The 26,676-nt window shown below is 36.8% G+C and overlaps 1 protein-coding gene across 1 annotated transcript in view; it reads left to right on the top strand.

The window, feature by feature from the left end:
- Positions 1-6,036: 6,036 nt before the first annotated feature.
- LOC108533118 (centrosomal protein of 162 kDa) overlaps positions 6,037-26,676 on the top strand; it is a gene marked incomplete at its 3' end in the record, with an annotated part of 60,178 nt that continues 39,538 nt past the window's right edge. The window contains exons 1-6 of the mRNA XM_017877510.1: positions 6,037-6,057; positions 7,179-7,294; positions 12,476-12,590; positions 17,730-17,876; positions 18,193-18,376; positions 20,332-20,399. Coding sequence (XP_017732999.1) covers positions 7,187-7,294; positions 12,476-12,590; positions 17,730-17,876; positions 18,193-18,376; positions 20,332-20,399 — 622 coding nt within the window. The remainder of the gene's footprint in view (positions 6,058-7,178; positions 7,295-12,475; positions 12,591-17,729; positions 17,877-18,192; positions 18,377-20,331; positions 20,400-26,676) is intronic.

Below are 26,676 nucleotides of genomic sequence, written 5' to 3'. Positions count from 1 at the left end.
ACTCTACAGCAGCTGCAGGAAAGGATGATTCCCTCAAATGCTGATATAGGCCCTTGACTTTTATAATGCACATTGATTTTGACTGACATGAGCCACTAATTGTCTTTATTTCAAGGCATCCAAAGCATTTAGTAAAATCCGGTCATTCTACAATATTAATAATTACCATTGCCATCATACTATATGAGTAACCCCTCATATTCCACCTGTATTTCTGCCTAACCAACCTCATGTGAGAATCTTAGCAATTGCATTCCACTGGTTATCGCCACTCCATTTCTTTCAGCAATGGGGTCTTCATTGCCATCTTACTGGTGAGTTCTTCAGTTCCCAAATCCTATGCTAATGGTCTGCTTTCTAGGGATAACTCTAGCACTATCTGTCTTTCCAGGGTTCCCCTGAAAGGATGACATGAAACATAGACTTGAATGAAAGTAATTTATTTGGAAATGAGTTGTCAAGTAGTAGAAGTGATGAATAAGGACAGTGACAGAGAGAGAGAAAGAGAGAGAGAGAGAGCTAATAGAAAATGTATCATCAAATCATTGCTGTGAACAACTGGTTCCAAATCACAGCAGACATTCTTAAAAGTCTTATGAAATGTGTATCAATACTGTCTACCCTAGGGTGAAAAGAAGAAGGCATTTATTCATCAGTTCCTCCCCGCACTGGTCAAGGGTGAGCCCACAGAGGTTAAGTCCCTTACACTTCCAATGTGCAAGCTTTGAGTGCTGAATGGGTTCCCTCAAGCATCAGAGAAAACCCATGGAGCAGAAAGCAAGAGGTTCACATGCAGGCTTAAGGCAGGCACACTTTTGACTTACATCTGTGAAGCTAGTCAAAGCCTGAGCGAAACTGGTCCCAGCAGCAGTGGCAAGAGTAAAAGATGAGGCCATGAACACGTGAATGTGACATATAAGACAGTCCAATGGAGCACACAGAAAAATAGAGTATGAACCATCAAAATTGGAACTAATAAAGAACCATGGGTTAGAAAATGACTCTATATGGCCTATTTATGCTTAAGATTACAGATTGTGACTAGAAAAATACTTCTAGCTCAAAGATATTATGATCATTTTTCTTTATTAGAGTTTCTTAATACAACAAAATAGTGATATTTGTAATCCAAAACATGTAGCTTAGGAAATAATAAACACAACTTTAAACTTCTACCTTATTGACATATTTTAATAAAGTAATTCTGTGTTCTAAGAGTTCCATTAAATCAATCAGTAATGTTCCACATAGCCCTGTCAGTAAAACTATTTGGAGGCAAACACACTCACTTTATGAATATTTATTTATAAATTAATACATTTATTACAATTAGTCCACAATATTAGTCAAACTTTAATTTATTAAGTTTAAGATAAAAATACATTGAAAATAAATTCTAATATTTTCTTCTTGTATCCAATCATCTCTCCATCATCTAAGATATGTGAATACAAAAAAATTTAATTTTAGACTAACATTATCACATAGACACAGCCTAATAATTTGTTAATAATCAGATGAACTTAATCCATATTTTAGATATGCTAAAATTCACAATTTTGTATATATACTAAAAACACATATTTATACTTAATTATTTCTCTAACTTGCTGGTGAATTCATATATGTATTACATTGATTATGTATTAATAGACATGTAGAAATTATGTGATTATCTGGGTTACAGAATTATAGTCTAAAATAAGCAGTTTTAGTCAGCACTCTGGAGCTTGGGGGAGGTCCCTTCAAGGCCAATAAAAAAGCATAGAAAGAGACCTCAAAACCATCCTTCACCTGCCTCCCAACCATGGCAACTCTGCTTTTATTTGTTTTATATATTGTGCTTCTCATAAGATTTTCCTAGAAGACAGGATTGTGAAACATATATATAACCTATGATCTTATTCTATCTAGTAACAGATTGACAGAAAGTTGGGGAAAATGGAATAGAGGTCATTTTGATTTCACCAATTTTATATGCACTCACTTGTATATGTGTGGTGTGTGTGTGTATTTGTATGCAATCTTATCAATATGTAGCTTGCTATAACTGCTACTGTATCAGGATACAGAATGATTCTATCACTACAAAGATTTCCTGTGCTACCTCTTCATACCTACCCTCACCCAGTGATAGTTCACTGTGGTTCTAATATGCATTTTCCTAATGATGTGGAATATCTTTGTGATGTTGAGCCTCTTTTCATGTGCTTATTCACCATTTTCATTTACCTTTCTCATGTCCCCTTTGGTGAAATGTCCACTCGTGTCTTTTGTCCATTTTCTAATTGTGTATTTTGCTGATTTTACTGTTTTACTAGTGTTCTTCATATGTTCTAGATAGCAGTCCTCTGTCAGATATGCAGTTTGCAAATATTTTATCCTAATCTTTAGTTTGTCTTTTTCTCCTCTTACAGGGTCTTTCATAGGCTGAGTTTTTTCTTGATTCATCAATTTTTGTGTTTTTGCATTTTGATAATAATTATAAAACCATGTTGTTAATTGTATTATTTAGAAGCATAGCCAAATTACTGACATCCTCAGTGGCCATTTACTGAATCATTAAAGAATTATTTTAAAAACTATTTCATTACCTAAATCACCATCCATGAGCTCATGATGTAATTGTAAATGGGCAGCTCTGCATACTCTAGGGAAAGAGCATCTGCTTCTATTTTAGAAACATTTAAACACTTGTAAATATGACTGTAAAATTTCTCAAAATTCTACTATGAATAATTATTATTATTTTACTTGGGGAAAACTTATAACAACAGCTTAAACTTTGACTACATTTCATATATAAAACAATTAAGAAAAATTTTAAGTAGTCAAAAGCAGTCAGATGTGGACAAATGAGCAGAAGTCAACAATGACTTTGACAAACAAAGTAACAATGGCAATAACAAAAAAAATCATTAATTTTCTTATGACTAGAATGAAATGATTCCTTCAGTGTCTTCTTCATTATCCACATACGTGAAGAGAATGCCCCCTTCTGAAAATTAGAGGTAAAGAAGCAAGCAACTGGAACTATTGTGTAACTGCATCTGATTCAGTTCTTCTCCTTAATCCACTCCCACAATGTGCTAAGTTTACATCCCATTACCATTGCAGGTCTTGGCTACAACTATACTGTCAATGTTGACTGAGTTCTCACACCGTACTGTTTGCTATGAGAAAAGGCAATATAAGGCTTGAAGTACAGTCTCCCCCTCTAGAACCTCACTAGAGAGCTGGATAAACACCAAATATAAATCAAATTTCATATCATTCTAGGAAACACAAAAAGAAACACATAATGATTGAGAAACCTGTAACAATTATGGAGAATATAAAAGTAGGAAACTGATGCTACCTAGAGTGATTTAACTACTAAAGCAAGCATTTCATTGACATTTTAGAAACATATTTATGATGAGAGTTAGTATTAAACGGTGTTTTAAATTATGGGTCATGAGGTCAATTCATTTTATAAAAATGAATACAATAGTATTTGGCACAGTGTAAACTCTCAATAAATATTAATCATTCTTTTAATGACTATTATTTCGAAAAATGTGTAACAATGCAATTGAGTACCAAAAATTTAGTGACATCCCTACCACAATTCCGTATAACAAACTCCTGGATCCTATAAAGCATAAGTGCTGTAGGTTTATGCATAGAGATAAAATAATTATTCACTCTTTAAACACAGTAACATACATCCTCCACTCCTTATACCAAAGCTTCAATTCTAACCTCAATAGGATTGAACTCTGTACCAGAGCTGCAAATAATTCCGCATGCCTTGGTGAGTGGGGGTGAGAGGAGGCTGTAGAAGAGAGTAGTGCCAACCATATCATACAAGTCCTTGTAGATATTTGGATTTTAGTCCAAGTACGGTGAGAAATCATTATAGGATTTTAAGCAATGGAATAACCTGATTTACATTTTCAAATTATCACATTTTCAAATTATCACATTTTCTATTGTGTAGACAATGGATTAGAAGAGGATAGGAGCTGAAATAGAGAAACTTGTTAGAAGGCTAGTGAGACAGTTCAGACAAGAGGAAAAGATGCCTCTGTCATTAGTAATTAAGATGTAAAATGAACAGAATAGAGACACATTTTGGAGGTAGCACTGACAAGTCTTGATGAATAAAATATGGTAGAGAGAGAACTCCTAGATTTCTGTCTTGAATGAGTAGGTGTATGGAAATACCATAAAGTGTGACAGAATAAGAGTGCAGAAATAACCCCTAAGAAATTCTAACATTAGCCAGGTGCAGTGGCTCACGCCTGTAATCCCAACACTTTGGGAAGCCAGGGTGGGCAGATCAGGAGTTCAAGACTAGCCTGACTAACATGGTGAAACCCCGTCTCTACTAAAAACACAAAATTAGCCAGGTGTGGTGGTGGGCACCTGTAATCCCAGTTACTCGGGAGGCTGAGGCAGGAGAATCACTTGAACTCAGGAGGTGGAGGTTGCAGTGAGCCGAGATCACACCATTGCACTCCAGCGTGGGTGACAGAGCAAGACTCCGTCTCAAAAAAAGAAAGAAAGAAAAGAAAACAAAAGAATAAGAAAAAAAGAAAAAGAAGAAAAGCAAAGAAATTCTAACATTTAGAGGTCAGCCACGATAGATGGAGACAGTGAAAACCCTTGACAGGAGGCTATAAATGTGAAAGAAAAACCAAGAAAGAGAGAAGGGACAAGTGTTTCAAATAGTAACAGGAGGTCAAATAAAATGCTGTCATATATGTACACTTACACATACAGAGACAGGATTCAAAGGTCTGACGAAAGGGAGCTAAAGTGGAAATAATTCCTCAGAAAAGATTGGCAAGTAAGGTAAGGAGGGAGATCGTTTCAACCAATGGGAAATAATAGAATGAAGAGTGTGTGTCTGAAGTGATGTTTTAGGTGGGGATCTCAAGGCATGTTCAAATGCTGTTAGGAAAAATCCCACAGCCAGCCAGAAGTCGAAAGATTATGGAGAAATGACCAGTGGAACAAGATCAGTGAGAAGAAGAATGTGTAAAGGCTCTAGATCATACGTGGGAAGATAAGTCTTTGATAGAAGGTGGCAGGAAGTCAACTTCTCAATAAATGCTAGCTTAAGATAATTTTATTATTCATATGTGCATCATAGTCCACAGCTCCTGGTTTGTACATATTTGGATTGCAAAAAAGACTTGAATAAACAGTTCTAGCTAAAGATGAGGTCCTGAACTAAGTCTACCATCAGCAACATCTGCAGCTGTTGTAGATTTTACTTACACTATGCTAAATGCTGTCCTCTGAAACTTCAGCCAACGTTGTATGCTTCGAAAAAAGAAAATAAATAGAAAACAAAATCCAAGGCAGTAATTGTGAAATGCCAGTAAAGACTGGAGTTTTGAAAAGTAGGGGTAGCGGGAAGCCACAGAGAAGCTGTGAGGCCAGGAGCAATAACTTAGTAAGAACCTTGCTGTTTGTGTATTTTTGATTTCTTGCCCACTAGGTGGTGGAACAGAGTCCCCATCTAAACGACAGTTTTTTTTCCTCACAGGTTTGTGTTTCTCTCACAACGCCTACACAGGTCTTTGCATGCCAAATAAATCCAAGAAATTCAATCTCTTCAAAATTGCCCCTTGTAAAAAGAGAGCGCTCGAATGACAAGTGTGGGGGAGGCGGAGTGCGGAAACACAAGCATCAGGGGAGCTAAACTACATTTCCCAGAAAGCCATGGACTGGCCTACAACCACCGCGACCCCCAATCCGCTGGAAGCCTCCGTCTCGCTTCTACAGTAACCGGTTTGCCGCCGTCCTCTTTTCTAAGGAACGTAGAGAAAGCCAGTGAAGGAAAGGCATTTTACTGCAGCAGCGAAGGTTTAGCCACTAGAGAGTCTTTCTGAGCCTTCGTTATTCCGACCTTCGCTTGTAAAGGCATTGGGAAACCCACGGCCCACGTGACCAGCCCTGGTCATGTGACTCCAGAACCCGGCAGCTGAAGTTTGTTACCCTGACAACTGGCTGACCCGCACAGACCTTCCGGGAAAGCGCGGAATTGGGAGGCAGAGGTAGGTGGTAAGTTGTGAACGCTGGTTTCCCACACAAATCGTCCTGGGCGAGGCCGTGCTTCATACTCGACCGAAGGGCTTTAGTTTTCCGGGTCATTTCCCTTCTCCGCCTGGAGCCCACGGCTAATGCGTCTTTGTCTTCCCTGTAATTCCCGAACCGGCGCTTCCGGGGACGGGGTCGCAGCCAGGCTTGAGAAGCTTTTGGTGGAGTCTACCTCTGACCAAGCTATTCAGGCCATGACCTTAACCGCACTTACCCTGAACTGATCGAAAGTGCTAATGAGGGGAAGAGGTGTTATTCTGCACAATGGGGAGGGTATTGTCTTGGGTCTGCAAGCCCTCTTCCCCTCCCCCATCTCTACAAAAGAAAGCTGGGATTTGAGCTGCTCTAGGGAGTTCAGGAGCTGGGGGTCGACCCACGGTTGGGTTCGTTAGGTGTCTAGGGAAACGCTTTCCGTTGCAAATCACTGGATTCGGCTTGTGTTCAGCGCATAGTTTTTGTCGGTCTTCCCTCGCTTCAAAAGAAGCATGGTACTGATTTGTGTACTCCATTAACTCTAAGTATTCTGTAAGTATTTTGACTAAATTACTAATTCTTACTAAATTCTATTTGTGTACATTTTGAAACATCCCCGTATCTGGATACAGTCTGCTTTACGAAACTGTGCAGTCTGCTTTACGAAACTATTACTATGGATTGGTAAAATAACGAGCCGAGTGATAAGGCAGCACAGTTATGTGCTTTGCAAGAAAGAAACAGTACTTTGGTTTGCTAACTTCTAGTTTTTAAGATTCCCTGTGAGGACCTGGTTTGTGTTTGAGAGGTACTAATTAACACATGCACACAAACATAGGTTTGGGAAATATAGTAGAGACCACTCTTTAACAATTGGATGTTAACAGATGAAAACATAATTCTGAACGTTGAGTACAAGACATCCTGTCAAAGCTGATTTTCCAAATCGGTTTGCTTAATGAATTAGGAATCTCTTGACCAGCTTACTGGTTAAAAAAAAAAAAAAAATGTACACGTATACTGAATCATAACAAATGTCTGAAGTTTAGGTCTTCCCGTGTTCATGATGTGATGGATTTCCTCAAAAGATGTTTATGTCTCTTGTCATTTAGTGTTTCCAATGTTTGAGATACTTCAGAATGTTTACTTTGGGAGGTCAAAATTGTTGACTATGGCTAACTATTCCCAAGAAGAGCTAGATGAAGAGTTTGAACAGTTTATGAAAGAGGTAAGTTTATATTTTTCAAAACTGTGTTGTCAAATTTGTCTCAAAAGACTCATCCTTCAATTCTGTCACCTCGAAGATACAGTTAGTCCATCACCAAACTCTCAATTCCCGTCATCCCTCTAGCTCTGTCCCCTTTCTGCCACTGCTAGTTCAGTGCCATCATCTCAACGGGGCTATTGCAGCAGTTCCCAACTCATGGCCCAGCATTCCTTTTACCACATTGCAGCCAGACTCTGTTCCTCCCCAGTAAAAGACTCTGTTGGTCTCCCATCACATGTAGAAAGAAAAACCAAACTCCTTACCATGATTTTAAAGCCTTTCATGATTTCGCTCTTACCTGTCTCACTGCCTTCATATTCCTCTTTCATACACTTTATTTATTCCACAGTGGCCTTTTTTCTCTCCCAGACATTTCAAGCTCATTTCACCTTAGGAGCTTTGCACTCACTGTTCCCTCTGCCAATAATGCTCCTCCCTTACTCTTTACCTGGCTGGTGAAAATCTTAACTTAAATATCACCACTTCAGAGAGGCTTCTTCTGTTTATCCAGTAAAAGGTAACCACGAAGTCACTTCTTAGTCTAGTATGTATTTAATTCTTTTTATAGCACTTAGCACATTAATTATTTTTCTTGTATGGGTCTGTTTTTTGCTTCCCATTATAAGAATGTATAGTCTGTAATGTGATGACTCTATGTTCATTGCTATTATATATCAACATGTTCATTACTATATGTACAGTACCTAATAAATAATAAATATTTGAATGAGTACATTAAATGGTCATACCACATTCTCTGTACAGTCATGCACCTCATAAAGATGTTTTGGTCAGCAACAGACCACATATACAACAATGGTTCCATAAGATTATAATGGGGCTGCCCTATAAAGGTGTACCTTAATCTTTTGTACCATATGTTTACTGTAGCTTTTCTTTGTTTAGATACACAAATGCTTGCCATTGTGTTACAGTTGTCTGCAGGATTTGGTACAGTACAGTACCGAACAGCTTTGTAGCCTAGGAGCAATAAGCTATATACCATATAGCCTAGGTGTGGAGTAGGCTGTACCATGGAGCCATCTAGGTTTGTGTAAATACACTCTATGATGCTCCTATGATGAAATCCTATTTCTCTGAACATATCCCCATAATTAAGCAATGCATAACTCTATATAAATGGAGGGGCCTTGTAGCTCATTCAAGAGAGTCACATTTTAAGCTATTATATGTCATACATTCTTGTTAATAAAAAAGGGAGAGTTTAATGTGGCACAGAAAACTTCACTTTCATTGTCTGTCTCATGGAAAATAATGCCTTCTTTGTAGGATTGTTTTAAGGATTTTAAAAAGCATCTACCTATTGCCAAGATGTAATTAGGCAGTTGGAATAAGTTTCATTTACCATGTGAAAAGTTGATTTTTTAAAATTTCAAATACAGACACATTTTGAAAATTAAATTTGTAAGAATGATTTGTACTGTAAAAGATAGCAGAACAGGCCATTTAGAAGATATTTTTATTCTTCACTCATTTACCACCCTTCTAGCACACACATTCTCCAACACTCTCCTTCCCCCACCCTTCTGTCTCTGCCTCTCCCTCTTATATCCATCCTCAGTTGCATTGTGTCATTTTTTTTTTTACTATGGAAGTCATGATTTTAGAGTCATGCTAACTTTTCTCACTTTGATAAATTATTGTTCAGTTTATTCAAAGACAGTTTATATCTCTCTGTTTTTAGGAGAGTAGTGGTAACCAGCTGTTTAAAAATAGCTTTATTGAGACATAATTCACAAACCATTTAATTTACCCATTTTAAATGTGCAGTTCTGTGGTTTCAGAGTTATGTAACCATCACCACAATCAATTGTAGGAATTTTTATCACCCCAGAAAGAAATCCCATAGCTGTTGGTAGTTACTCCATCTCCTCCTTCCCCCTTCCCTAGCCTTAGGCAACTACTAATCTGATTTCTGTCTCTAAATATTTGCCTGTTACAGACATGTCGTAGAAATGGAATTATGTATTATGGGGCCCTTTGGGTCTGGCTTCTTGTACTTAGCATGATGTTTTCAAGGTTCATCCATGTCATAGTATGTATTAACACTTCATTTCTTTTTATAGCTAAGTAATATTTCATGGTGTAGATGTACCACATTTTGTTTTTCCACCTATCAGTTGAAGGACATCTGGGTTCTTTCCACTTTTGGCAGTTACGAACAATGCTGCTGTGAATGATCATGTACAAGTTTTTGTGTGGATGTGTTTTTGTTCCTCTTGTGTATATGCCAAAGAGTGAAATTGCTGTATCATATGATAGCTGTGTGTTTGCCTATTTTCTAAAATGGCTGTGCTATTTTACATTTCCACTAGTAGTGTATTAGTTTATCAGAGTTCCAATTTCTTTTTTTTTTTTTTTTTTGTAGTGGGGGACTGAATCTTGCTCTGTTGTCCAGGCTGGGGTGCTATGGTGCAGTCTTGGCTGACTGCAACTTCTGCCTTTGGGCTCAAGCAATTTCCATGCCTCACCCTCCTGAATTGCTGAGATTACGGGTGCCTGCCACCACGCCCAGCTAACTTTTGTGCTTTTAGTAGAGTTGGGGTTTCACCATTTGGGCCAGTCTGGTCCCGAACACCTGACCTCAAGTGATCTGCCCACCTCGGCCTCTCAAAGTGCTGGGATTATAGGTGTGAGCCACTGCACCCAGCCCAGAGTTCCAGTTTCTCCATATCATTGCCAACAACTGTTATATCTGAGAATCAGCTTTTTTATTGTGTTTTCTGTTTATTTAATTTTAATTTTATTTATTTATTTATTTATTATTTATTTCTTGAGACAGAGCCTTGATCTGTCACCCAGGCTGGAGTGCAGTGGCGCAGTCTTGGCTCACTGCAACCTCTGCCTCCCAGGTTCAAGTGATTATCCTGCCTCAACCTCCTGAGTAGCTGGGATTACAGGCACGCACCACTACGCCCAGCTAATTTTTCTATTTTTAGTAGAGATGTGGTTTCACCATGTTGGCAGGCTGGTCTGAAACTCCTGACCTTGTGATCTGCCCACCTCAGCCTCCCAAAGTGCTGGGATTATAGGTGTGAGCCACCGCGCCCGGCCTGTTTTGTTTTATTTTTAATTAGTCATATTGATTAAAAATAATTAATGAAAGTGCTGGGAAGCACTGTGGAAGGTTGTTCAAAGTAAAAACACTTATCATGTATTAGAAATCTTCATTTTTTTTTTTCTCTTCTTTGTCATGGCCCTACAAGGTCAGTGGTACCATGCCTATGTTACAGATAAATAAACTGACAAAATGGGAGGAGAGAGAAATGGAACACCTCAAGGTGATACTGAAGTTTAGAGAGAAAATGAAAAGTGATACAGTTAATTTCAGAAATTCAGATGAGATAAGGAATGATTTTTCTTCCCTCCTCCTGTCTTCCTACCTGGTTGTTAATGAAGGCAGTAAGTTCTTCTTGAACATTTGAAAATTGACATTCTTCAAGTCACTAAGGTAGAGTTTTTTGTTTGGCAAGTGGAAGTGTGTTGGGGGGGTGCGGGGGCGCATGCACATGGGTGTGCCTGCTGTCATTTTAGAAGTTTAAAAGGTCACTCAGATAACAATATTCTAGTTGGGGAACTACATAGCATAGTGGAAAGTGGACAGGAGTTAGTCAGACATGGGTTTAAATGTCACTTCGTAACACTTACTAACAGTAGCAATTTGGGCAAGTTGCTTTAACCTCTTAGAGCTTCAGTTTCACCATGAGTAAATTTCTGCAGGGTTGTTTAAAGATTAAGTGAGTTAACCTGAGTGTAGATCCTGACATAGAGCAGGCATGTAGTAAATGTTGATTTCTTTTCCAGAAAAAGTAATGTAGAATGAAATTGAAAAAGGATCAAGAGCAGAGTCCTGGAGAAGTCTCCTGCTAAATAAATGGGCAAAAAGCCAAAAGCTATTAAAATAGATGGGTGGGAGTAGCCACAGATCTGAAGAATAACCCAGAGGAAGTGATGCTACTAAAGTCAAGGTAGAGAGTTTCAAGAAGTAAGAGTAAGAGTTGATCACCAGTAGCAAATTCCATGATGTGATCAGGGAGGATAACTGACAGTGGTACTTTGTTCGTGGCATTTCGGAGTCCTTTGGTGCCTGGAGGAGAGCTGTTTTGGATGGGAACCAGATTATAAGCGGTTAAGTGAACTCAAGGAGTTAGTGTGTCAAGGAAATGTGATAGGTAGAATAGAAGGGATATAGGGATAAGGAATTTTTTTGTTTTGTTTTACTTTTTTTTTTTTTCAAAGTTGAGTAAATATTCATTTTTCATTCCACAATTGTGCCTGGTACTGTGCTAGGCAATGGAGATGCAGTGCTGAGCCGATATATAATCAGAGGGAAGGGAGGGGAGTAGAGAGAGAAGGGAGTGAACATACAGAAATCAAATGGGATAACCGAGGAAGGAAGAACCTAGAGAAGTTCTGCTTAGAGTGGAGGAAAGGATTGTGTTGTCTGAGAGACGAAGGAAGTACCTTCACTACTACTTCACAGTTTAGTAGTGGAGTGAGGTGGGTGGTGTTTGAAGGTTTTTTATCTCTCAGAGAAAAGGGTGACCAAGTTACTGGCTAGGTGGTAGGGGGTGGTATTGAGGTTAGAGCATGAGATTTAGGAGTGTAGTAAAATTTGGTTTGGAAGAGTAGAAAAAAGCAAATAAGCGTTTATCAATCGCTGAAAAAATATGCTGATTTTTCTGGTCAATTTCATTCTCCTCTTTACACCCTGAAACTCAGTTCTTCCTTTTCTTGAAATTCTGTTTCTAGAATGGTGCTATGCAATTTTGTTCAGCCATTATTTATTCTTAAACCCTAGAGAATGTTTAGAAGACAGGATTGTATCCTCCTATTTTTTCTTTCCTGAAAAAAATTCTTGATCAAGTTTTGTCTTTGTTGTTACTCTCCTAGTTTACTTGTTTAATTATGAAATTGATGCTCAGAGATGTATGTCTTATTTTTAACTTATTTTGGCCAAATAGGCTTGTGGCTATGAACTTACACATTATTGGTGAGAATGTTATTTATCTATGTGATAGCTGAACTGTGAGCGAACTAATAGAAACATGCTTAATGATGAATCTGAAATTCTTGAATTTACACTGTGTTTTCAAATTCACTATCTTATATCTAATTCAGCTTTCAGATGATTCTTTTGAAAATTCAGACAAAACAGCTAGACAATCTAAAAAAGAAATGAAGAAGAAAGATACAGTGCCTTGGTGGATAACTGAAGATGATTTTAAAGATGATGGTAAATGTTGCTGATTTTTAGTTTCAAATTATTTGACCACAAGGGGTCAGTCAAGACCTGTATTTTGTTACTTCACTATAAATAAAGAAATAATACTAATAGTGTGGATTTTTGAAGTTTGAATTGATTTTCATATAACTAGTATTTTATTATGTATTTATTATGTAATTGAGAATCTGTGTTATAACATTATCAGCTTATTTTACATAGAGATAATTTATATTTACTCAAATTAAGGTGACAATTCAGGTATATTTATTATATTTAATGATAAATTGATTTAATGTGATTTAATAAGATATTCTGGCAGTATATTAATGTCATTGCACTGGGAAAAGTAACCTATAGACTTTGGTATCACAGTTTGTTAATGACAGTAGTAAAAAAATTTGCTATATATATATATATGTCTCATATATATGTCTCATATACATATATGTATGTCTCATATATATGTGTATATGATATACCCAGGCTGAAGGGCAGTAACACAATCATAGCTCATTGTAACTTCAAATTCCTGGACTCAAGCAATATTCCCACCTCAGCTTTCTGAGTAGCTAGAACTACAGGTACATGCCAACATGCCTGTCTAATTTTTTTGTATTTATTGTAGAGATAGGGTCTCTCACTATGTTGCCCAGGCTGATCTCAAACTTGCCTCAAGCAGTCCTCCCACCTTGGCCTCCCAAAACACTGGGATTACAAGCATGAGCCACCACACCTGGCCTGATGGGTTTACTATATATGATACTGCCATATCTGTCAACAACCCTGACTGCTTCTATTTCAGTACCTACGTTCATACCATTTGTGGATCAGTGTTAAGCACAATTTTTAAAATGATAGACTTTCTGGATCTCTAGGGAAAAAATTTACATATGGACTCCCCCCCCCATAAAAATTGAGCCTGAATTCATGTCATAATTAAGGCTCTGCATGATCTGACTGGAACCCTGCCTTCTCGTGTGTTCTAGCCATACTAAATCATTCCTCATTTCCTGGAAACACCATAGGCCTCCCTGCCTCTGTGCATTATCTCATGCTTCCTTGCCATTAGAATGCCTTTCCTCTCATCCTTCTTGCCCATTAAAGCCTAACATCACCACTTTTTGCAGTCCTTCACCCTATCTTCTAGCTCTCTTGTCACAATTAGTTTCTCCTTCATTTTGATGTCAGAACACCATAGTAACACTTACACATTGTGTTGATAGTTGTAACCTATAGGACAACTCCTGAGGTTGGGAGTTTTGTGAGGGTAGGAAACCCTTCTTTGTCCTTATATCCCCTGACCCTCAACATTAAGTGATACATTTGTTTAATAAATGCATATTAAAGTAGATTTGACAGTCACTTCTCTGTTCTTTCTAATACTGTAGTTTAAAGAAATTCCTTATTGAAAAATTCAGTGTGTTTTTTATAAATTCTTATGCAACATGCTGAACTTTGTAGTGAAGAATAATGTTTTAGAATCTCTCCCTGCTTTTAATGCTTGAAAAGGATATTATAAGATGAAGTACTGTTGGAATTGTTGACAAAGATTTGGGATATAAAGCCTTTTGTCTAGAAGATAATGAATCAGAGCAGATATATACAGCCTAATCCTACAGGAAAAGAATAGCTCCTAGACCAAAAGTATTCACATGTAACCTGATTGATGGTATTAATAATTTTTTAAATGTATCAAAAATAGATTTGATTAGTGAAAGAAGGAAAGAAGGGTAGTCAAGAAGCAAACTTTGGCAATGTCAACTTAAACAGAGGGAGGTTTCCCTGCCCACAGGAATAACCTGGTCCCTGATTCAAGCAAATGTTTACTGAGTTCATATTATGTTCTAAATACTAGGCATTAGTATAAAAAGCCAAGACATGATTCCTGTATCAAGAGTGTAGAACCTTCTGAGGGAGAATTCAACACCCCTCTTGAGAAGAGGAATGCATTACTAGTCTTAAGACAGGTACCATTAAACATTAACGGTGAGCAACTTTTACATTATAATTTTGCCTGTTTCCCGGTTGCCATAGGAATAAAATGGTCGGCTTAGAAGGTGAAACTATCTCATCCTCTTGCTGATTGTATTCTTTATTGTAAATAACTAAACTGGATCTTTATTTCTGTTACATTAATCTCTTGTGAGCTTGGTTAGTGTGAGCTATAACACCGAGTCCTGCTTTAGAGCCAGGGTGACACCCTGGACATGTTGCCACCACAGCACACCAACTTAGCATATACTTTTGCATTTGAAGCATCTGTGAATCTATCTCTTGATTTTTTACAGCTTATGGAGGTTATTATTTGATCCAGTAAAACCATTATTCGCAGAAAGGCATAAAATAAATTGATTCTTAGCCTTTTCCAAGAGGACACTAATTAGGAAATTGAAGTCAGAATTCGTGACTTAATAAGGCTTCCTTCTAACCAAAAGTGATGTTTTTTTCTAATCTTAATATTTATAGCACACATTTTCAGTCATCTGGTTTTGAAGAAAACAAAGAATAAAAGAATATTAAAAGCAAAAAACAAAACAAAACATTACTCATTATAATTACTTACCTTTTCCATATATCAGTTTTTTACAACAAATATATACTGTTAAAATGAGGAAATTTTGATACTGTATAACTTTACCAGTTTTTTCTAGTGCTCTTGTAATACAGAGCAAGGCCGTGTGCCTGGCCTATGAGGATGAGCATGATCTAACCATTGACTTCTTGCTGTGAGCTTATTTCCCCTTAGGCTTGCCCTCACCGTCTGAGTCCAGTCTCACTGGCCTTCTTGCATCTGCAAATGTGGCCTGCCCTTCCCATTGTCATGCTTCTGTACCTACTATGTCCCCTGCCTGTACTGGTCTCCCTGACCTAGTTCACCTAGTTATTTCCTGCTCCTTCTTCACATCTTAGCAGAAATGTTACTTCCTCATGGAAATATTCTTGGATTTTCCTGTCTTGGTATATCCCCCCAATTAATCTTATATAATTCCTTCAAAGCAGTTATAATTCACATTTAACTTTGCTCTATGAACAGTGCTGCTTCTCTGGTAACCTCCAATGATTACTGTTTTCTTTACCACGTCTCTTGTTCCATTAGACTTGGAAAAGGAGTAGGTTATTGTTCATTGCTGTTTCTAGACTGTTCTCCCTCCAATCTCCTTATGAACCTTGCCATCAGGCCACCTACCTACTATGTTTCTTTGTTGCAGTTATCTACTGAACTCCCGGTTATTCCTTCTTATTCCTCAAAGATTTAAGCTGCTGTTTCACTGTGAGTCTCCAATTCTCTTGTCTAATTATTGGTGACTACATTAACAACATAGCTGTTGCCTCTAATAACCTGACTTCTGAGTTCCTTAAACTTCTTTACACCAAAAAATCTTGCCTACCACATCATAGCCACCTCCTTTCCTCCCTCTAATAGCTTCTCATTTCACTTGTTAGAAAAGCTGATGACCTTCATTCAAGCTACCACCCACGTCAGTTCTACACCCTGACTTTTCTGACCTCCCAACTTAGACTACCTTTCTCTTGCTTATGCCAATATCACTACATTGGGCCTCCTTTCTCTTCATACATGCCTAGGTATTTTCCTGCCTTAGAGGCTTTACACTTCTTTCCTCCTCCTTAAACACTCTTCCCCCATGTATTCATGTAGATTGGTCCCTCACCCCCACCAAGCCATAGCTCATGTGTTAACTTCTCAGTGAAGGCCTTCCTGACCATCCTTTTTAAAGTTGTAGTGCCCTCCATTCCTGCATTCTCTGTTCCTCTTTCTCATTTTATTTTTCTTCTTGGCACTTAACTGTTTTCTAATGTACTATTTAATTGCAATGTACTTATTTTACTTGTTGCCTCCCTCAAATCACATGAATGAGCAGGGATTTTTTTCTTTTTTGTTCACTGATGAAGCCCCAGCATTTAGAACAATGCCTGGTGTGTAGTAGGCACCCATGAATATTTGCTGTCGATTGTCTCCTCCTGTTAGATTTTAACCTTCATGATGGTAAAGGACTTCATTGTATAGCTGGCACTAACAATGTTCTAGGCACATAGTTTGTCAAAAAATTTGAATAAAGTAAATAATACTCAGAACTTTTTCTACATAAACATCAGTTATACTTTTTCACCCAGGATTCATAGAACATTTTTGAAACTTCTTATTATGAAAAAATTCAAACATATACATAAGTACCACATACTCCTGTGTACCCATTGCCTAGCTGCAACAGTTGTTATTAACTCATGGCCAATCATTTTTCATCAATATTCTCTCTTATTTTCCACCTTCCAACACTCAGGATTATACTGAAACAAATCTCCAACAGCATATCAGTTCTCTCCACATATATTTCAAAGTATCTCTGAAAATAAGTACTCTCTTTTTAAAATATAACCAAAAAATATTGTCTAAGAAATATCTATAATAATTTCTTAGTATCATCAAACATCTAATCAGTCATAAAACACTTTTAATATGCTTAATATATATTAGCCTTAGAGAAAATTTCAAATTCCTGAATGCTGTGAGAGACTATAATACCCTCCTGTCCCCAACAATATGCACATATCCTGGCATGAGAACCTCTCCTGCAGTGAGCCACTGATTCCATTGTTTTAGAAATAATGACTTTGAAAGAGCTTTAACTATTTCCGTCTATTTTTTGAAATGATATTTACACTAACGAAGGCTTCTGTCTAGCCTAGTAGGTTTTTAATTGTACCTACTTTGCCCCCTTGTATTTTGTTATACTGATTCATGCCGCCCACAGTCTATTTCCAATAGTGTTAAGAGTTGCGCAACAAAAACCCTCTGAGAAATGTAAAGAACAGAGGGAACGAGGCAGAAGATATTCTTAAAAGTGGGATGGTATACCGTATTAAGTACTTGGGCTTCAAAGTGATTAAAAAAAATTTTTGTATGGTTCAACCCTTTGAAGTATTCTATTTAATATGATACAGTGCCACCAAATAGAATTATAATCTTTCTTCTCTGAGTGTTAGGTCTGATGGATTTTTATTTAATAGAGCAGATTTATTTTGTAGGTTCTGTGCATAAAATTAGTATAACATCATTATTGTGTTGTCATAGTGGTCAAAACAATTCTTTGAACATAAATGTTCATCTGTATTAAATTGTGTTCCTAGGACCGCTTGGAACAAATGTGAGCTATTTGAAAACAAAGAAGACTTCTCAACCTGTTACGGAAATAGAAGAGGAGTCTGCTGAAAAGATTCAATTTCTTAAGAGCAGTGGAACCTCTCTCTTAAGTACTGATAGCTTAGAAACAAATGGTAAGAAATGCAAGGGATATGAGTTGGTCAATCATTAATTTTTATGCTTATATTCAGAATTACAAAAGTTAACTATCTTGAAGCCTCCTTTACTGAAGCATGTAGACGGATTTAATATCTTCCTACAGGTTTAGAATTATCATTCTAGAGAAGCTTTAAACCTTACATATTAATATGAATTCATATTTGATGAGTAAGAGAGTAAATATTTGTAAAATTTTTTAAATTTACTACATAATGTCAGTAAATGCATCATTCAAATCAATGTTTTCAAAATTCTATATATTACTAAAATATATTTGTGCTTTCCATTTAGAACTAGTAGTTGCTGAGCTCAACCATAGTGTTCTCGGAGTGGGAATGGACACATTAGAAGAACAAGAGGAGAAAGAACAATTTTTTGCCAGGCTTGAGAAAGGCTTGACATCTTCCATTGATTATTCGAGATTAAATAAGGAATTGGATTCTAATGACTCTACACATTTTAAAGCTTTACATAGGTAAAGTACAGTGTAAACTGTTGATGATTTTTATGTTTTCTGTGTTTTTTGGAAGGCTGATATATGCATGATTTTAAATAGGTAAACATTATATAACAGGCAAAATTAAATCTTATTTTTTAAATCTGTTATCTGTTCATTTTACAGTTAGGGTTTTTCTTATGTGTGAATAGAATATGTTTCTTTGTATTTGAGAGCCCATGCTGCCTCCAAAGTCTGAAATTTCATGCTATGGAGACTAATAGTACATTGCCAAGAAGTCCTTACTAGGAAAGTAATTTATTAAGTCATTTTCCACAGATAAATAAGAGAGTCCAGGTTACTATTATAAACTCAGGAAAAAATATAACAGAAAGGCAAGTGGGAACCAAGGAGCAAAGACAAATTTGATCTGTGTCTTAACCTCTGTATGGTTGACCCTGATGCTTATTGGGAAACCTCATTTATTCTAGGAATCCCACTAGTTCACTGAGCTGATCCTCTCTTTATTACACTAGACCATTGCCATTCTCAAGACCTTTGAAACCTGAGGTCTTCAATGCCCTTATTTAGTTATCCATGTAATTCTTAAAATTATGAATGGAAAGCAGATTACGATTTTATTTAGGATTTTGAGATCACAAAGGTATAATTAAGTTCAGGGTCAGGAGAATCATAATCTCTGATTATTGGAGTGCCTAGACTCTGGAGGATGATTAGTTTTTTATAGACAGTGGATAAAGAAATGCATTTATCATCATGAACTTTTCAGGGTCTGAGATTTTTACCCTACTTGGCAAGCTAACAAGCTAGTCTTCCAGTTTTATGATGTTGACAATAGACAGAAGATTTCTGGGTCAGAATTAAAGAATAAAGGCAGTACCTGAGTGTCGCATTTGTTTGCATTGGTTCCCCATGCCCTATGAGTATGCTGAGGGCAAGGCAAAGGATCCATAACTGATGTATGCACACACGGTGGGCTGTGTTACAGAAGAGGAACACTGAGCTTGGAAAAATGTATTACTTTTATAAAGTGGAGACAAGCCTGCTCTTTGGTCGGAAATGTTACCCAAATGGCATGGTGAAAAATGATCAGCGTCTTGCACTCTTGGCATATTCAGCAAGAATGTGCAGAGACACTCAGGGCCTATGGTCATTGCCTTTCCCAACGGTGTCAATACAGGTTAAGCATGCCAGGTTTGTGGGCCACAACTTTTTGCCACTTTCCTACATTTTTTTTTAACTATTTTCTTATTTCTTAACAGTATTCTTAATTATTGATATTTCTGCTCTAGAACAGGCCGGTCAAAGTACAGAATAGCATTGAACATGCAATATTAGATGTTTGTAGTTCTCATCATTATTACATAGTCTTATAGTTTCTCTTACGATCTCACTAAAGAGGGTTGATAGACTGAAAAGGTAGAACTGATTCCTGGCTTGAGAGAAAGCAGTAAATGAACTAATACATCCAATATAATTAAATCATACTCAAGCTCCTTTGTTCCCTTGCTTAGGTTTTGTTTTAAGGCTCTATTCAGCTTCCATTTCAGGATTAAATGGCTTATTAGCATGTAAGTGCTGACCTTAGCATTTTTTTCTGGCTTTCGTATGGACTTCACTGGTTCTCATAGCTTGTGGTCAATTTCTAATCTTTAGTGTAGAAGGGATATCTAGGATCATAAGATAATATTTGGACATGTAAAATGCACATAGTAATAAAATTGTGTATATTTAGGAAATAGGGCATCTTTTTCCTTTGTATTACTTTCAAGCTACAATTAATCGTATGCTTCGAAGATGCTTTATTTTCAAAACGTTTTCCTTAAAGCTCCCAAATTTTTAGCTTTTGATAGAACAAGAGGACTTGAGAGAGGACGTGTATAATTTTAGGGATTTTTTAAAAGGTATATAAAAGAGTTGCATGAGAATATATTTTAACATGTAATGCTAAATTGAATAAATATTTTTTCCAGTAATCAAGCTAATGTAGAACTAACTGATGACGAACATGAGAATGAATCGAAACATGAAGACCTGGCAGGTAATTTCATTGGTTCTTAAATTTATATTTGAAAAGATAATAGCTTTTAATGAAGACGTTGATAAGAAAAATAATTAAAAGGAAAATCGTATTGTCTTAGAGCTTTGAATAGATAGAGTGGGTTTGCCTGTGTTATAAACTGAGCTGCTAAGAAATTGTTAAAAGTGAATTGCCTAATTTGTTGAGAGTGAGCAGTGGACCACTTGGGAAAAAAGAAAAAAGGATTTTTGTGCCAGGATTGTGGGCATCTCTGAAAACATGGTAAAGACCTGCAAAGCATGTTGATGGAGAGGTGTACCTTTTCCTACTTTTTGACTTTTAATGCATGTGTGCTTTTATATTTAAAATGTTTTTTTCATAGACTGCATATAGCTGGTTTTAGCATTTTTGTTGATTCTGACAGTCTCTACCTTTTAACTGATGTGTTTTTACCCTTTACAGGAATGTATTTATTGATATAGTTGTTTACTGTTTTGCCATTTGTTTTCTTTTCATCTTTTTGTTTTTGTTGCTTTTGTCCTCCCTTCTATTGTATTATTTATAGTATTCCATTTTATTCTGCTTTTGGCTTTTTAGCTATAGTTCTTTGTTGAATTTTTTTTTCTTAGTTGCCCTATGAGTCAAAATATATGTCTTTACCTTATTACAGTCTACTTTCAAATAACATTATATCACTATATTTATATGAACTCTAACAACAATAAACTCTCCTCAACCATTTTGCTATTTTGTCAACATTTTCTACATGTCTTAAAAACACCACATTATTATTTAGAAAAGCGCATTATTATTATTGTTGTTAAAGCAATCAGTTATCATTTAAAAGTACTTTTAAGGAATATAAGAAATGGATATTTATGTAAAAATGTGTATTTATCCATATATTTACCATTCCCAGTGCTTTGTATTTCATTGCGTACATTTGAATTTCTATCTCAAATTATTTTTCTTCATCACGAAGAGCCTCCTTTCACATTTCTTGTAGTGCAGGTTACTGCTAGGAACAAGTTCTCTCAGCTTTTGTTTGTCTGAAAATATACTCTGCCTTTGTTTTTGAGGAATACTTTTACTTGATATAGAATTTTATGTAGTGGTTTTTTTTTTTGTTTTTGTTTTTTTCCCTTGGGTGGTTTAATGATTTTATTCTATTATCTTTTGACCTTACTTCTCATGGGAAGTTTCTGGTAATTCCTGTTATTGTTATTTTGTGTATATCATGTCTTTTTTTCCTCTATTTTCAAGGTTTTATCCTTGTATTTTGGCAGTTTGACTATGGTGTGTCATGGTATGCTTTTCTTATATTTATTCTGTTCAGAGTTGGTTGAGCATCATTGATCTATGGATTTATAGTTTCCGTCAAAATAAAAAATATTTTGGCCATGAATTCTTAAAATATTAATAATAATGCTGCTTTCCGCTTCCTGCCCTGTGAACCTTATTATGTTAGAGTGCTAAGCTTTGTTTTATGGGTCACTAAGATTGTTCCATTTTTTAAAACCTTTTTTTCTTTCTGTGCTTCACTGTTCACGATAGAACAGTTCCTTTGCTTCAAGTTACTGGTCTTTTTCCTTTCTTTAATCTGCTATTAATCCCATCTTTTTTTTTTTTGAGACAGAACCATGCTCTGTCACCCAGGCTGGAGAGCAGTGGTGCGATATCGGCTCACTATAAGCTCCGCCTCCCAGGTTCACGCCATTCTCCTGCCTCAGCCTCCCGAGTAGCTGGGATACAGGTGCCCGACACCACACCCAGCTAATTTTTTGTATTTTTAGTAGAGATGGGGTTTCACTGTGTTAACCGGGATGGTCTTGATCTTCTGCCTCGTGATCCGCCCGCCTTGGCCTCCCAAAGTGCTGGGATTACAGGCGTGAGCCGCTACGCCTGGCCCAATCCCATCCTTTTTTTCCTTCACTCTAACAGTTCATTTTGGGTCTTTGTTTTAAAATTCTTTAGTATTTTTCTTCATTATGTTCATTTTTTTCAAGTCCTTAATATTAAGCATATTTTACAGATTTCAGTATTTGTTTGTTTCTGGGTCTCTTTTCTGTTGGCTATTTTTTCTTCTAGTTTCCTGACACTTTTTCCTGCCTCTTAGAAGTCTAGTAATTTTGTATTGGATATTGGGTATTGTGAATTTTATGTTATTCAGTGTCTGGATTTGATTTTCCTCTTTTAAAGAGTATTATTGAGCTTTGTCTGGTAAGTAGTTGATCCTACCACTTGATTTTTTTTCAAGGCTTTTCTTATGCTTTGTTAGCGGAAGTCTAGAGTAACTCTAGTAACCTCTAACCCTACTGCTAAAGCACATCCCTTTTGAGGCTTCTACTGGATGCCCCTAGTGATCAGTGAGGACTCTCCACTTAAGCAGATTAGAGTTCAAAATCTCCCTGTCTTGTGTGAACTCTGAGAATTGTCTAACTTACAGCATCCCACTTGTTCTTGGCTCATTTTATGCATTAACAGCTTAGTGTTCAACAAAGATTCAAGGGCACCCTATGCAGATTTCTGGGGCTTTGTTTTTACTTAGGCACCTCCTCTTTTGATTACTGTCTTATATTTTCTAAATTGCCTCAGCCTTTCTGAACTTATCTCTCTCTCCTCTACTCAGTGAGACTGTCCTGATCTCCCGCCCCTGCTCAGTACTTCAGAATGTATGTGCCTTCAGGTAATTGTAGGGATAGCTCCCTTCTTTTCTTAGGAATCACATTTTTTTTGCTGCCAGTTTTCTAATGTTTGAAAATAGTTGTTTTATATATTGTATTGTTTACAAAGAAAGTACAATCCCTTTAACTCCAATATGGCAGAGGAGAAAGTCCTCTAGGTTGGCAAAAAAATTTAAAATTTGCAGTTAAGTTTGCCAACAAAAGATGAAAAATGTCTTCCGAAAGGATCTTTTACATTGCATATGGTTTATCTGAACTTTAAGAACATTTTATTTCTGAAAATAACATTTTGAAGTTATAAGGATAGAGAATCATAGAAACCTAGTAACTTGAATATGTAACATCTTCCTGCAAAAAAGGTCAGAATGTACAAGTGAATATTCTGATTGTTTTCTGAACAATGTGGAAGAGCCTAGATATCATCTCTGATGTTTCTCACATAAGAAGCACCCTCTCAAATTAGTTTTACTCTTTCATTTTTATATAAACTTAATTTGCCTTGATGTTTGTTCCTGAAAGCTCTGACGTGTGCTGTCTTCCTTTTCTTTGTTTCTTGTCTCTCATTTCTTTCTGTGTCTACCAATGACACTTCCTTCTTACTTCAAATGTACTTTATTCAGGTTTCTGGGGAGGAAGTCAGTCATTCGTGTGCTGGATGCTAGTATTTGCCTATAGGCTGTTTAGTTACTACATGAAAATAATAAAATGTAGTTTTGAAGAATGCTTATTAGATTGGCACTTTTCCCAATCAGAAATCATACTTGGCTGTATAAACTTTTGATTTGGATTAAGTACAAAAGTAGCTATAGTAGGCTGGGTGTGGTGGCTCACACCTGTGATCCCAGCACTTTGTGAGGCCAAGGCAGGTGGATCACCTGACTTTAGGAGTTTGAGACCAGCCTGGCCAACATGGTAAAACCCTGTCTCTACTAAAAACACAAAAAATTAGCTGGGTGTGATGGTGGGCACCTGTAATCCCAGCTACTCAGGAGGCTGAGGCAGCAGAATCGCTTGGACCCGGGAGGCAGAGGTTGCAGTGAGCAGAGATCATGCCATCGCACTCCAGCCTGGGCAACAAGAGCAAAACTCCATCTCAAAAAAAAAAAAGTAACTATGATAATGTTAACAGCAATAATTACTATAAACATTATAGCTAATCATCTCAGCAATCTTTTGAGAAAAGTACTATTATCCCCAATTTACAGATGGAAAAAGTAAAGCAAAGGGAGTTTGTGGCCTGCCAGTGGTTCTGCAGCTGAAAGTAGTGGAACCAGGAATTGAATCTAGGCCTTCTGGCTCCAGGTGATGCTCTTAAGCACTATGCCATACTGCCTGAACTGTTTCTAACGCTTTCTTTACGCAGTCACACACACACACACACACCACAGCGCCTCCCATTGGTTCCCGAATCCTAAGTAGTTGTCCAAGTTCAATGTCATATTCTCCCATATCTCCTCTTTCCTCGTTCATCATCTTTTCTTAAGCAAGTCTAATCTCGGGGGTTACTTAAAATTCGGTGGTTCCCACCTAGACTACTAAAGTCTGGATCATCTTATATTGGTCTTAGCACTTAGAAGTGTGCCTAATACAAAGTAATTTCTTTTAACTATCTTATGATTTTAACTATATGTCTACTGATATTTAAAAATCCCAAGCAGTATTCTTTCTCATGTGGAAGAGAAACAAAGGTGAACTTCTCAGCCTCAGAATACAGATACTGACATAGTTAACCAACTAACCTAGTTTATCTACCTAAGTTACAATATACATGCTGTTCCAAGCTCATATTTCTTATGAACTAAAATGTAGATGTTTCTGTAGCCAGATCTCACTGGAAGCGTCCCTGTTTCACTCCCAAACCCTCTCAGATTCATTTCTTAACTTCCAGTATTAATTACAAGTTGTCGTCTTCATCTTCATTCTAAGAAAAGAGTAAAAAACAGGCATTCCAGAAGTAGACTCTAGTACCTTATGTAGTCTTTTTCCCATCAGGCCATCCTGTTTCTCAATGTGATGTAGTTTTTTGAAATACAAATTAGATCATGTTTGTTTCTAAAATGATCAGTTCCACTCTGAAAAAGTGTTCCCTTTCATAGCCACAGATCTGAATTAATACTGTGAACAAGTTAAAAATTGAAGAAGAGATCCTGGTCAAATAATTCCTGTCCAACCTTGCCAATAAGTAGACTGAATGCCTGAGTTAACATGGAGACACCTTTTCCTTCTCCACAAAGTCATTGAGATATAATTTGGAGGCTTTAGATAAGAAACACTCAGGATTGGGAAAACAGCAAAGGTCATATAAGGCCAGTAGTTACCTAAGGGAAGGGTCAGAGATCTTTCATAAGTACTAGTTAAGACTTACAGTAGAGATACCTGTAGATACAAAAAAAAAAAAAAAATCAGTCAACCTAAGAAACAAAATCCAACCTTTTAAAAAGTGGCAAGATTTCACAAAAGTCCTTCGTTTTATAAGTAAGCAATTGGTCATGTTTGTCTTTTAAAAATAAATATTAAAGTCTTATTTTAAAGGTAATACAAGGTCCTTTGGGCAGCTCTGGAAGTTTTTATTTGGTTAATTATATAAAAGACTAAAATATAAAACTCTAAGAACTATTTGAAAGTACCATAATGACATAAACCAAAGATAGTCTTATAAATTGTATGCTGATTAAATCTTTGCAAAAGAAAAGTTCTTTTTTTTTTTTTTTAATTGTACTTTAAGTTCTAGGATACATGTATGCAACGTGCAGGTTTGTTACATATGTGTACATGTGCCATGTTGGTGTGCTGCACCCATTAACTCGTCATTTACAGTAGGTATTTCTTTTAATGCCATCCCTCCCCCATCCCCCACCATATGACAGGCCCCACTGTGTGATGTTCCCCAACCTGTGTCCAAGTGTTCTTTCTCGTTGTTCACTTCCCACCTGTGAGTGAGAACATGCAGTGTTTGGTTTTCTGTCCTTGCGATAGTTTGCTCAGAATGGTTTCCAGCTTCATCCATGTCCCTACAAAGGACATAAACTCATCCCTTTTTATGGCTGCATAGTGTTCCATGGTGTATGTGTGCCACATTTTCTTAATCCAGTCTATCATTGATGGACATTTGGGTTGATTCCAAGTCTTTGCTATTATGAATAGTGCCACAATAAACATACGTGTGCATATGTCTTTATGGTAGCATGATTTATAATCCTTTGAGTATATACCCAGTAATGGGATGGCTGGGTCAAATGGTATTTCTAGTTCTAGATCCTTGAGGAATTGCCACACTGTCTTCCACAATGGTTGAACTAGTTTATACTCCTACCAACAGTGTAAAAGCGTTCCTGTTTCTCCATATCCTCTCCGGCACCTGTTGTTTCCTGACTTTTTAATGATTGCCATTCTAACTAGTGTGAGATGGTATCTCATTGTGGTTTTGATTTGCATTTCTCTGATGACCATTGATGATGAGCATTTTTTCATGTGTCTGTTGGCTGCATAAATACCGTCTTTTGAGAAATGTCTGTTCATATCCTTTCCCCACTTTTTGGTGGGGTTGTTTGATTTTTTCTTATAAATTTGTTTAAATTCTTTGTAGATTCTGGATATTAGCCCTTTGTCAGATG

This window comes from Rhinopithecus bieti, unplaced genomic scaffold, assembly GCF_001698545.2.
Source record: "Rhinopithecus bieti isolate Rb0 unplaced genomic scaffold, ASM169854v2 scaffold_10716, whole genome shotgun sequence".
Taxonomy (NCBI): Eukaryota; Metazoa; Chordata; class Mammalia; order Primates; family Cercopithecidae; genus Rhinopithecus; species Rhinopithecus bieti.
Note: the sequence above shows the minus strand (reverse complement) of the source record. Positions and strands in the feature narration are given on the sequence as shown.